This window comes from Erpetoichthys calabaricus, chromosome 5 (genome assembly GCF_900747795.2).
Source record: "Erpetoichthys calabaricus chromosome 5, fErpCal1.3, whole genome shotgun sequence".
In the NCBI taxonomy this organism is placed as follows: Eukaryota; Metazoa; Chordata; class Cladistia; order Polypteriformes; family Polypteridae; genus Erpetoichthys; species Erpetoichthys calabaricus.
Window position 1 is genome coordinate 213,023,232 of NC_041398.2, and position 13,825 is coordinate 213,037,056.

A 13,825-nucleotide genomic window follows, 5' to 3' on the forward strand; every position below is an offset into this window, starting at 1 on the left:
CTTTCTTATGTCTGCTACCTGTGAATTAAAATAAATAAAACTACCATGGACACACTATTTTTTCATGGAAGTATGTTCTTATTGGTCTTACTAGTCTCTTTAATGCTAAAAAAGTATTTAAGAACCTTACCTATCAAAAAAACGAATGGTGGAGTTCAGCAGAAAATAGCTAATGGCTTACTTTATGGAAGAGCGAAAAGAGCTGCCAATAAACAAGAAGGGTTAGCTAGTTGGTTACATGCGAAGTCACAAGCTTATTTATCAAAATCAAAATGTCAGCCTAAAGTTTAAGTTCTTGACCAAAAATATTCCCAAGATGGCTTTCTGTTGCTTATCCTGAGCAATCACAATAAGATGACACTCAGTGAGAGTGTCCATCTTTTATATTATATGGTAGACACCATGATGTCAGAGGTCAAAAGGTTATATGGACACAAAGAGAGAGATCATGTGTCAGAGAGTTCATTCAGAGTAAGCAATAGTAGATGCAATAGTTTAAAGTGACATGCGGGTTCTAAGTCAAGAAACAAGCAGGGGCCAAAAATACATGGAGGAGAGTTAAAAAATGGTCATCAAAGCTAGAAGCACAAAACACAGAAATCATAGTCAAAGGTTATTTTTAGCAAAAGGTCCCTACAGTATTTTGTATTAACTACCCCTGACTATCTTTAAATTTTCATTGTTTGGTAGACAATTAAGAGCTTAAAAACAAAGCAAAGGGTGCTGCCAATTTTTATGGGGGATGTAAGATAGTGTCCATCCATCCATCCATTTTCCAACCCGCTGAATCCGAACACAGGGTCACAGGGGTCTGCTGGAGCCAATCCCAGCCAACACAGGGCACAAGGCAGGGAACCAATCCTGGGCAGAGTGTGTAAGATAGTGTCACAGGTCACAAATCACATGAATAGCAATGGATGTGAAACCAACTCACTAAAAAAATCAGTGTCCTTGAAAGCAATACTCAGAATGGATAAAGTGGAAGAAACAATAATTCAAAATGTAAATCACAATAATAATAATAATAATAAAAATGTAAAATACTACACTATTTGCCAAAAATGTAAAAAAAGTAGATTCATAACACATGGCATATGTATTACGTAACTAGGAACCATGAAGCATCATAGTAACAAGACACATGAAATGGTGACAGCTATGCCAACAACTGCATGAAATGGAGCTAACCAGAGCCACACTTACTTCACCATGATAAAAAACTAAATTAAAATAATCCTCATGAATAACAGAAAACTAAGCAACCTTAACTCCAACATGTGATTAACTGGTGGTGCATCCAGGGACTGTTTCTGCCTTGCACCCAGTACTTGCAGGGATAGGCTCCAGCTTTCCAATGACCCTGCCCTGAATAAGTAGATTAAGAAAATGGATGGATGGATGGATGCACAGATGTTCCTAACAATTGCAATCCAGAGATCAAGTTGTTAAATGTTTGTCCTTTTACAGCAGAGGTATCTCTGTCTGGAGTAAAACGACAGCACTCGTAAGAGAATTCATGCCTTCATTTCTACTTCATCCTTGTTGCACAGGTAAGTTTTTAATAAGTTAGGTAACTACAAATCTAGTGAAAAGTGAGGTGAAGTAAATGTTCAGTAGAAGTTTAGAGAAGAATTGCACCCAACTATTTTTGTCAGAAAAAGTAAGAAGAAATGAATTGTTATTTTAATTTTCAGAAAGGTCCACCCTGTTTACAGTTAAGTTCAGGTGGTCTTAAGGATTCTGCCTAATTGTTAGAGACAACCGTAATTTCATTTTGTGGCTTTTATACTAAACTAGCTGTCCCCTGTGGCTCCACCACGTAGGAGTGAAACAAGACAGCGAGGAGGACTCTACCCAGCTCCCCACTCCTGACGTCATACTTTCCCCTCCCCTCGGCCCGCAGCCACTGTGTCCGATTAGTATGAATATATTGCTCCTATGATTCTTAGCGCGATAAGAGAAGTTGCAAAATCAACTGGAATGTTCAAGCAAATTATAGAAAAAAACCCGATCTAAATCTGTTAAGTAGTTCTCTCATTCGATGGCTAAGTGGAGGTAAGGTACGCCCCGAGGCTGGCACGTGAATGAGGAGGGTCCCGCCCCACTGCTTGTCTCTCGGATTGCACAAATAAATCGCTCTTGCAAGCGAACTATGACACATAGTGCAATGAGAGAAGTCACAAAATCAACCAGAATGTTCAAGCAAATTATAGAAAAAAAAACCAGATCTAAAGTAGTTTTCTCATGAAAAATGGACAGACAGACAGACAGACATTGGATTTTATATATACAGAGATGTACTCTAAGCCTCACAATAACTTTTTTATTGTATTTAGAAAAAAATGAACGTTTTCTTTTATGGGTTGTGTTGACCATCAATGATATAGGGTGGCATGGGTACAACACCTGAAATTAAATTGGGAACAAATAAATCATGACTTTTTAAGGCAGGAGTTTTTACATCAAAATTCTTCAATACCATCTTCATTTATTTTTAAATGTTTTCATAAAACATTCATTTTAAAATTAGTTTTCCTCCATTGAAAGAAAATACCATTTTTTTTTCTTCATTTAAAATGCAGCACTTTCCCTGTACCAGGTGTCTTCCATATTAAACGATTAGTTAATCATATAGTGTTTCAGTATGTCTTGGCAAGCTAACTAATGTAACTCACGTCTAGTAAGAGTATCACATTTCTGATCTCTAACATGCACTGAGAACAGTTTAAAAATGATACTATTTACAAAGGCATCTATAGAGTAACAGCCTTTGTTCTTTGCTTATTTTACAGAAGATGTTCACATGACAAGTGTAAAACAGATTACAAATTGCACATTTTCCATGATAATGAAAGTGGAATAGTGCCCCTTCTTTCAGTTTGCTGACTTAATCAATGCCCCAATAAACTTTTCTTCTTGCAGTGTCAGAGGCCCTTCATGACAGTTAACTTTGGTTTATGTTTACAACATACCAAGAAATTGTGATTTACCTTTGCACAGATTTTGTGTTAATTATGAGAAAAAAATACAGTAATCCCTCCTCCATCGCGGGGGTTGCGTTCCAGAGCCACCCGCGAAATAAGAAAATCTGTGAAGTAGAAACCATATGTTTATATGGTTATTTTTATATTGTCATGCTTGGGTCACAGATTTTCGCAGAAACACAGGAGGTTGTAGAGATACAGGAACGTTATTCAAACACTGCAAACAAACATTTGTCTCTTTTTCAAAAGTTTAAACTGTGCTCCATGACAAGTAAGAGATCACAGTTCCGTCTCACAATTAAAAGAATGCAAACATATCTTCCTCTTCAAAGGAGTGCCTGTCAGGAGCAGATCATGTCACAGAGATAGAGAAAAGCAAACAAATCAATAGGGCTGTTTAACGGCTTTTAAGTATGCGAAGCACCGCTGCACAAAGCTGTTGAAGGTGGCAGCTCACACCCCCTCCGTCAGGAGCAGACAAAGAGAGAGAGAGAGAGAGAGAGAGAGAGAGAGAGACAGAGTTTGTTTTTCTAGCAAAAATCAATACGTGCCCTTCGAGCTTTTAAGTATGCGAAGCACTGTGCAGCATGTGGTTTCAGGAAGCAGCTGCACAAAAGATAGCAAGTGAAGATAATCTTTCAGCATTTTTAGACGAGCGTCCGTATCGTCTAGGTGTGCGAACAGCCCCCCTGCTCAATCCCCCTACGTAAGGATCAGAGAAAGTCAGCGCAAGAGAAAAGTAAGCTGGGTAGCTTCTCAGCCATCTGCCAATAACGTCCCTTGTATGAAATCAACTGGGCAAACCAACTGAGGAAGCATGTACCAGAAGTAAAAAGACCCATTGTCCGCAGAAACCCGCGAAGCAGCGAAAAATCCGCGATATATATTTAAATATGCTTACATATAAAATCTGCGATGGAGTGAAGCCGCGAAAGGCGAAGCGCGATATAGCGAGGGATTACTGTATTACATTTTCCAAAAGTAAATTTAAGGAGCATTGGAAGTCTAATGAAATTATAATTAGTTAAAGTCCAAAAATGTGATTTGATAAAGGATACTGATAGCTTGTCAAATGACAGACATTTAACAAATCATAAAATCATAAGGACACTGAATTCTAAACTGTACTACTGTGTTATATATATACAGAGAATCGCTTTTTACCAAAAATACTACAGAGAAATGCAACATATAGTTAAAATTATAGAGTGCTGATAGATATTGAGCATCCGGATGTGAATAGACTATAGTACATAGTCTTGCAGTGGTTTCCAGCTTATGGCAACTGATCTCTGAAAATGAAAAAGACTATTAAAGGATAGTCTATTTTAGATTACTATTACTTTAGTACTATTAAGCCAAAATTATTGGCTGTCACTGAACTTTTGGACAAGAATCAGTTAGGTGATTAATTTAAGTTATGAGACCAGGATAGATTCAAGCTCCAGCTAACCAGTCTGCTTTTCTCTCCTTTTTAGCTCTATTAATAATTGTACTTTTACAGCTGGACATCTTAATATTTCCGTACTATTTCTTACAATATAAACACTGAAAATCTACACAAATGTAAATTATGAAGAATTATAAATTGTCACGATTCTGCTGTCATGTTTGTTTGCAAAAAGTATACCAGCTTACTTTGTTTTATTGAAATAACTGTAAATATATATATATTTAATTAACATGCTAAAGTAAACAATGTCTGGAGCTAGACAGATGTTAAGTCATTTTAAAAAAAAATAGCATTTTGTAACTCACTTAATCAAATTCATCCTAGCAGCACTGAGTGCAAGTCAAGGTAAAGCATACTGTAGTCCTAGAAAACATGTCAGTCACATACTTACATGCACACGCACACACACACACACACACACACACACACTGCTAATTTGAGAAAGCCAATGAACTGCCATGACTTTGGGGATGTGAAAGGAAGACTGGAGTGCCTGCAGAAAAAACACCCAGAAAGGAAGAACATGTAAACTGCACACCGCCATAACCAGTCAAAGGATTTGAACTCAAGATACTGAATCCATGAGGCAGCAGCAGTAAGCAATAGCCTCCGTGCTATTTAGTCTGTTCTGTTGCTGTATTTATTCTTCCGATTTCATCTGCATATGTACACTTACAAAAATAGTCTATTGCTTCATAATGAACTGTGCATTCATTTACCACATTCAGACAATCAAATTGGCAACTTCCATTCCTTTAACAGTTATCTGACAAGCTTGGCTAGAGATTACACAGACTAATGAAGTTACCCAGAGTATGCTCTAGTGCAGAATTCTTGGCACACTTAATGCAGAACATGGAAATAAACAAATATTTAGATTTATTTATGCTACAAATGCTACATTTTTGTTAATTTCTTTAACTTTAGACATTTAAATGTTTTTAGTGTTTACAGGCTGCCTGTCTTCTGAAGCAGTCTATCAATTTATAGATATTGCTATGTTTGAAAATTAGTCAAGTCAGTCAGTCAGTCATTGTCCAACCTGCTATATCCTAACACAGGGTCACGGGGGTCTGCTGGAGCCAATCCCATCCAACACAGGGCACAAGGCAGGAACAAACCCCAGGCAGGGAGCCAGCCCACCGCAGGGATCACACACACCCACACACCAAGAACACACTAGGAATAATTTAGAATCACCAATGAAAATTAATGATTGGTAAATATAAAACAAAAGACAGAGAATTTGTATAGCAATACCAAGGCTTATAAAATGTTGAATATAAATGTTGAAGAAAATAATTATAAATTCAGAAATCTACATATATACTCTGGTAAATTTCTGTACACCTCATTATGACTGTGGGCAATATGGTATGGTGGACACTGCTGCCTCACAAGTATGTATTTCTTGTTTTAGACCCCTGCTGGGTCAATACCTCTGTGAATTCTGCATATTTTTCCATGGCTATGTAAACTGTCCTCCATATTTTCTGGTTCCCATCTCAAACATGTGTGATAATAGAAATGTATATCTAAAAAAGGACAAAAGTAATGTGAGCAGAAGATAAAAAAGAAGATACCAGGGATCAAAATCAAAATGTATACCAATACTCAATGGCTGCAAACATGTAAAAAAGCACAAAACTGTGTCAACAGAAAATGATAAATAATATCAAGAATAATACACTTAGAAAAAATATGCACAATTTAACATTCAAATTCATACCAGTTATTGACTAACAGCCAACCAAGAACTGACATAGCGAGTGAATAATTCTGCCATGCAGTGGGCTAGCAGTGCTTTTAGGATAAGTTCCTATCCTGTGCTTGCTTCTGCTGGGATAGATCTTGGATTGAAGTAAGTGGGTTTCAGATGGGTGAGTATAAAGGCTTTGCGGTGTTACTTTAAAATTGGGAATATTGACTGGGAAATACATACGCTTGCTTGAAATAGCCAGGAGATGGCATCTGGAACACTTTTAGTGATCATCTGCCCTCACATTTAATGATGCATTTATTAATGTAACTTAATACATAACGTTTTACATAACATTCACCAGTTTTCACATGTACAAAGTTAAATATATGTTTCTTTACTTGTATATGTTTATTTTATTAATTTAATTATACTTGTTCTTTTCTTTGATCATGTGAAAAATTGTCTTTGTTTTATTTGCAGAAGTTTGTAACTTGACTGACTTTTTTGTATTTTTTTTCAATGTATTTCTTCACATTAAATAAAACACAATCAATTTCTTGAAACTACTAGCATTATAGCATTTTTGAAGATTGATGCTAAACTTTTTTATTTACTATTTTCATGACTGATCTTGAACTCTTTTCACATGAGTGTAACTTAAGGTTTAGCTTAGAGGAAAGTTATTCAGTAACGTGCATTTTGCATAATTTTTAAATTGCTTTTAATATGAGAGATGCTCAACAAGTTTCTGCATTTTTATATTTTCATTGGAAACAGAGAAGGTGGGAGAAGTAATTGAGCATTAAAACGTTGGTATGACGCTGGGAAAATTGCATCGCAAACGAAGGTGACTATGTAGAAAAGTGATGTCATTTGTTTTTGAAAGTCTTAATAAATAGAGTTAAAAAAAAGTGTGGAAACTTTTTGAACGTCTGTCGTATTTAAATGACCAACATCGTGCCTCAGAGTACAAGTTTGCTGTTTAGAGCATATGTTTTGATAATTCCAGTACCACAATTGTCTGGTAATATATTTCTTTAAAATTAACGTGAAAAAAACATACTTAAGTAACTACTTAAGCAACCCAGCCACAGGGGATGCACAAACCAGTGTGATTCTTCGTGACGGTCCCAAGCCTGGATAAATGGGGAGGGTTACGTCAGGAAGGGCATCCGCTGTAAAATTTTGCCAAATTAATATGTGGACAATAATACAAAAAGATGATCCACTATGGCAATCCCTAATGGGAGAGCCAAAAGAAAAAGAAGAACAAGTAAGTACTTAAGTAAATGTTCTGAAATTAAGATTTAGTATTTAAATCTTGCTTTACAAAGGTAAAGACCATAATAAATCATTGCTAGAGATTCTTTTCTGTTGCAAAGACGTCCTTCTTGCACCCTCATTACTTTATCAAGTCATGTACAACAGTTATGTTGAGAAAACTAAGCAACTGACAATTTAATTAAAAACTGTTAAAGCAAGATTGAAGATTCTCTAATCATTTCAAAGGGGAATAGATTAAGTTTATTACATGGAGAAATATATTCTGTTTCAAAAACATTGCACATTTCCTGTTTCATTTTATATAATTGTATTAACTCTGAAATTATTTATCCAATACTAATTTGGAAATGAAAATTGAAGACTGAAATGTATCTGCCATTTTTTGTAAAAGAGATGTATGATATTTGCCCTTAAATTGAAGCAGATTTTGATTTGGCAGTCAGTTTATTCTTGACAGTGCATAATCATGTGTGTTATATTTAATACACACAAATCAAGCAGAAATTAAATAAATATTGTCTATAAGATTTATAACACACAAGTATGGAGATTTTGACACAAATTCATCCTAACGTCTGACATCCTGTGCAACTTTTGAGATAAAAGAACAATTCATGCAAAACAGGGATCAGCAGGAAATGTGTACCTTGCCCCCCTGTAAGGCTTCATAACTCTTGTGTTGTCATAACTGCTCTGTGATGTATCAGTTTCTGCCTGTTTTAAGTCCTCCAGTTACAGTTCTATTGTTTTCTCTCATACAATGTATGTATTACACCATCTTCCATTTCCAAAAGACTTTTGTTGTCTAAATTGGTTCTTCCAAGGGAGTTCACCTCTCAAATTATTTTTTCATTTAGATAGTGCCTTGGCTCAAATACCTTTGTCAGGCTTTGGGAGTTATTGTTAAAAAAATACATCATAAAACAATCAGAAAAACAGGAAAGTCATTATACGGACAGCATTTGACTCTCCAAAATTTTTCAAGGGAGGTCATCATAGCCTGCATGATCTTGAAATCTGATTAGGTGATCATAAGTCGGGTCAACTTTGTGTCACAGTTAAATAGAGTCTTCTGGGTATTAATTAGTGACAGAATGCAAAAATAGTTTATGACAAATCTTAAGATATTAAAGGAAAATTAGCCTTATTTTAGATTTTCAGCAATGTTTTTATTTCCATGTTTGTTTTAGAACTGTCCTTCAGTTGTTGTAATTGGTTGTTTATTGTTATCAGTCTCCTGCACAGGTAGCTACCAAAATACAGATAGCTTGCAGTTCAAAGAACAAGTAAGTCTTTGTCTTTTCACCTATGTTAGATCTGCACAACAGCAGAAATTAGCGTTTATATAAATGTTATGCAACTTGAAAATACTGTGCTGTGGTAGAATACTGTTAGGTGCTGCTGCCTTACAGATATGGTGTACTGGGTTTAAATCCCATGTCCAGTCATCCTCCAGCTGGAGTTTGAACACTTTTGAAAGTTGTGTAGATTAGATTAATTGACAATTCCAAATTGGCATGACTAGGCTACATAAATGACTGCCAGCATAACTGGTCCCCTGGGGCTCTGAATTGGATTAAGCTGGTTTGAGATTGTTAGGTTTTGTTAAACTATTTCAGAAGCTTATTCCATTTTAAATATCTAAAGTTCAAAAAAATAAAAAGCTGTTGTTTTGCTGTCACCTTTACTATAAAATGAGATTACTAATTACATAGTTAAATGCAATGCTAGAATGTGTTTATGTTTATTTCAAGCAAATAATGAATCAGTTGTTCTGGTAAAGAGGTTGTTGTGCTGCATTTTACTTGAATCCTGTAATGTAAAATAGGTCAATGAAGTCATGTTAAAGCTATCTATTTTTATATTATGATCTTTTTCTTTTTTGAAAAATAACAGTCAACTTTTTAAATTTCACGTTTTAATCAAATATTTTGAAACACATCTCTTATCTGCCATTAACATCAATTCATCTGCTTTATCAAAAAAAATAAAAAATGAATTAATCCATAGTGTCTACTTTACCTCTTTTAATGGATCATTTAGCTCACTGAGAATATTTTCTTCATCAAAAATCTTCCCCTGATAGCGGTGTTCATAGTAATCGTGGATTTTCTGACGCATATCAGCTGGCAGTTTATGAAAGGACATGTACTGTTCCACTTGTTTATACTGCAAAGAGGAAATTAAAACAAAATTTTATTATTGATAATGCGTATTATTTTATCATACTGAGAAAAGTAACAATATCTTATAGCATTATGTGATACTGGAACTCTCCTTCAAATAAGTATTAACAATTCACTGTTTTAAGCCATTGAGTCATAAGTGTTTTGAGAATGAATCCCACTTCAAAACCACTTTCAGCTCACTAGTCTTTTCAATACTGTAACCCCAACAGCCACCCCTCTCCATATAATCATGCTTACTAGCTACAGGCTGTAGGTGATTAAACAAATCATATAACAAAGAACATCTTTTTGGATTTCAAAGACATGTCTTTAAATTTGCATCAATAGAATAATGGAGTTTCTTTAAACCTTTCCCAATTACAACTGGATTGATCACACTTTTGAAATATAACATATGAAAATAAAATAAGAAAAAATGCTATAGAAACAATGCATCATGAAAAGATTGACTTAACACATAATAAAACCAAAAAACAAAGGTAGCTTATAATTTCTAAACACTGAAAACATGACTTATAGGCAAACAATAACAACACTGAATATAAAATAAACTAGCACCCACCCTCAACTCAGCACTAATGGGGAAATGAAATGACATAAGTAGGCTGACAAATGCCTGGTTAAGCTAAGAAGGAAAGTGCAGCCCATTCAGCAGGAGGGGTTGAAAAATTAGAAGGAAGGTCAGTGATGATGCTCACAGGACACCCAGCTCTGGTCTAGGAGCAACATAATATTCAATGGTAAAGTCAGATGACCTGTTAATCAACACCACTGAAAGTTCAAGAAGAACAAGATCAAAAAAGTAAATTTTCAAAAACTAAAGGAAAGAGGGAGGGTGGATATCAAACAAGAGGCAATGGCAATCCCGTCCAGACAAAACAGCTCTAATGAAATTCAGAATGAAGAGAAGTCTAGTACATACAGTAGAAGACCTAGAGAAAAGGGGGGAATAGTGGTGAAAAATAAATACATATAAAAATGGGTACAGCTGTGGTAGAAGAAGAAGTGGTGAATAAAATAGAAGACAGAACATTAGTGAGAAGGGACCAAAGTCAAAAACCCTGGAGAGCCTATCAGAGTATATGTTAAAAATCTAGGAGTTTTCACTTGGCAAAAAAGAAGGCATAAGATCATGATAGTTGGGGCATCTTGAATTGAATATTTTGAAGATTAATGCCCTTAGCCAAGGAACCAATATTCTTGAAAAAAAAAAATTCCAGGAAAGGACATGGAGTAAAGATAATGTTGTCAGATAGATTTGTATGGCACAATTCCTTGTACGGTAAGATTCATTGCACAAAGCAGCATACAGAGCAAAAACCACTTTTGAATAATAGGATGATTAATTAGAAAAAATGCACAAAGGATCTGAAAGAAGCACACAGGATAGGGGTCTTGCAAGTTCTAAGAACATATATGAGTTGAAGGTATAAAAGAGGAAGGAACAGCAAGATTGGATACAAGAGCCTAGAATATCTGTAGCTCAGTGTGAATGTCTCACAAAGCAGTACTGTCTCAAAAAATGGGGTAACAGCTGAAAAAAGTAGTGTCTATTTAACACATGATGCTATTTTGAGATACATTGACAATATATTAGAAATGCTTGGATGAAGACATACTCTTCAAAATGTCAATGTCCACATAGAAGGTGCCCATGAGGAAATTACATAGACATTCATGTAACTTGCATCAAGTGATTATTACAGCACATCCTATTTTAATATTCTAAAGAATATAAACATGTAACATTCTGTCCTGAGATTTTTCAGGTTAAGGAAGACAGACATTCCAAGGTAAAGTTGTTATACTCACTAATCAAGACATGGGAGAATGGCAACGTGCTACATGTTGATTAGCATGTACAAATGAAAATGTTACTGTACTCTGTACACATGATAATAATGAGTCTGTAAACCAATAAAATTATCAAATATGGAAAAGAAATGGGGCAGCCACCAATGCAAAGGGGTGGAATATTAAAGATCAGGGTTTAAGTGTGCCATATTGGACAGCAGGCTTATGATCTGAAAGTAAAGCATGTTTCAGACTTGAGTTCAACAGAAGTGCAGACAACAACTGGCCATCTTGGAATACAAATGATTTTGCGTGGAAAAAATAAGAAAGAATTGACAAATAGATTAAGTAGGTGGTGAGTGTCAATCAAGTTTAGAACAGAGGCAAATGTGGATCAACAGCAAACTGAATAGGGGACTGTGCTGTTTGGATTGGGGTCAGGAGTCTGTTGAATAATGGGTTTGCAAAGGCATTTGTATCCATGTACAGGATGATTTTATAATCTTTTGAAAGTAGAATTTGATTTGAAAGGAGAAAGGAAGACTAATAGGGTGTGGGAGTATACATGGAACAGAAAACAATTTCCTTTTGTGACATAACAGAATTCCTCAAGCATACCTGAACTCACACTTAATACCTGAGCTTGTAAAATGTAATGAAAAAAGATCACTATTCTTGAGTTTTCTGCAGATGCAGAGGCAGTAACAAATCATCATCTATTACAACAGCCTATGTTGTCAGCCAACTTTTTGGTTTCCTGTAGCGGGGCCAACTTTAAAGCACTTGCAACACAAGTTACCAAGAATAGCAACTTTCTTGAATTTGTACCCCTGGCCCTGAATGTTCCAAAATTCCTAAAACAAACTCTATCTTCAAACAATAGATAAACCCAATCTCTGCACCTCCACACAACATGCAAAGTCAAACACAGAAAGCACATCCAGAGCATAAACCTCTTAAATTATATGGGTGTGATGAACCATCCATGGTTGCATCATTGCTAAAGGGAGTCAATATAAATGAAACTATAGCATGAAAACACGGAATAGACCATCAATTGTTGCAAAAAAGTATATTCCTGGAGGGCTTGATGGTAAATCTGCACATCGAGTAGCCTAGGAGCCAACTGCACTCTCATAAAACAATAACAGAAAGGCAATGACCTCTCCAGAAGATAAACAGAGCTATAATAATGTCTCAAACTGTAAAAGAAAGACACTGGACCTTTGATTAACTAAAACAAAGAGATCTTAACAGTTGTAAGAGCCAATCTTAGAAAGTTAAAGTTTTGAGTTAAACACATATTAATGTTTGCTTAATTTGAATAGAATATAATTTCTTCCATAGTCATTAACAATGGTATGGTCTTTTCCCCCTATCCACATTACTAACCGAGAATGCTAAACCGGATGGACGCTGGGACATCCGGCCATGGGCCGTAGCCGCAAAAAGACGTACTGCGCAGGCGCCCCAAGAAATGAGGCGCCGCGAGAGGCGGACAAGACCACAGAAAAAAGGAGTGAGCACAGAAAAAAGGAGTCAAACGCAGGCGACGCACACAGCGCCGCACGAGCAAAACCCATTCCCTACACACACAAACACAAGCAACGGACGGGACACACACAAAGAGGACGATTCAACAAGCCCCTGGCACACAAAAAAAAGAGCCCGCAAACCCCCCCCCCCCCCCCCCCCCCCCCCCCCACACACACACAAGCAACGGACGGGACACACACAAAGAGGAGGATTTAATCCCATTGCACACGAAACGGGACGCACACAAAGAGGAGGATTCAACAAGCCACAAGCACACAAAAAAAAAAGAAGCCAAGAGCACCACACAAAGCCCATTGGACACGAAACGGGACAGACATCGGACATAGCACACGAAACGTACACAAAAACGACGATTCAGACCCACGACCACAGTAACATAAATAACAAATGACACACAAAGCCCCATTTCTAAATGAACCGTCCGTATTAAACATATGTCATCTCAACATGTTCACAATATGCAGCATAGGTAGATCTCATTACAATGAGGCACTATTAACCGTTCAACCGCAGAAAAGGCTCCATATTAACAGTGAGTGCGATCCTCCTTATTACTTATCCATATTTCTCACGCTCAAGAACAAACAAGTCATGAATTCACGATCACAGGTACAAAACGATACCGATCAGATAACGGGACCAAACACAATTCACACTATGCAGCATAGGTGGATCTCATTACAATAAGGCACTATTAACCGTTCAACCGCAGAAAAGTCTCCATATTAACAGTGAGTGCGATCCTCCTTATTACTTATCCATATTTCTCACGCTCAAGAACAAACAAGTCATGAATTCACGATCACAGGTACAAAACGATACTGCTCGGATAACGGGACCAAACACAATTCACACTATGCAG

The 13,825-nt window shown here is 36.3% G+C and overlaps 1 protein-coding gene across 2 annotated transcripts in view; it reads right to left on the minus strand.

Annotated features, from left to right (window-relative positions):
* Positions 1 to 13,825, minus strand: part of LOC114652878 (potassium/sodium hyperpolarization-activated cyclic nucleotide-gated channel 1) — a 360,830-nt gene that overhangs the window by 86,996 nt on the left and 260,009 nt on the right. For both annotated transcript variants that reach the window (XM_028803184.2, XM_051928272.1), the window contains exon 5: positions 9,446 to 9,592. In XM_028803184.2, coding sequence (XP_028659017.1) covers positions 9,446 to 9,592 — 147 coding nt within the window. The remainder of the gene's footprint in view (positions 1 to 9,445; positions 9,593 to 13,825) is intronic.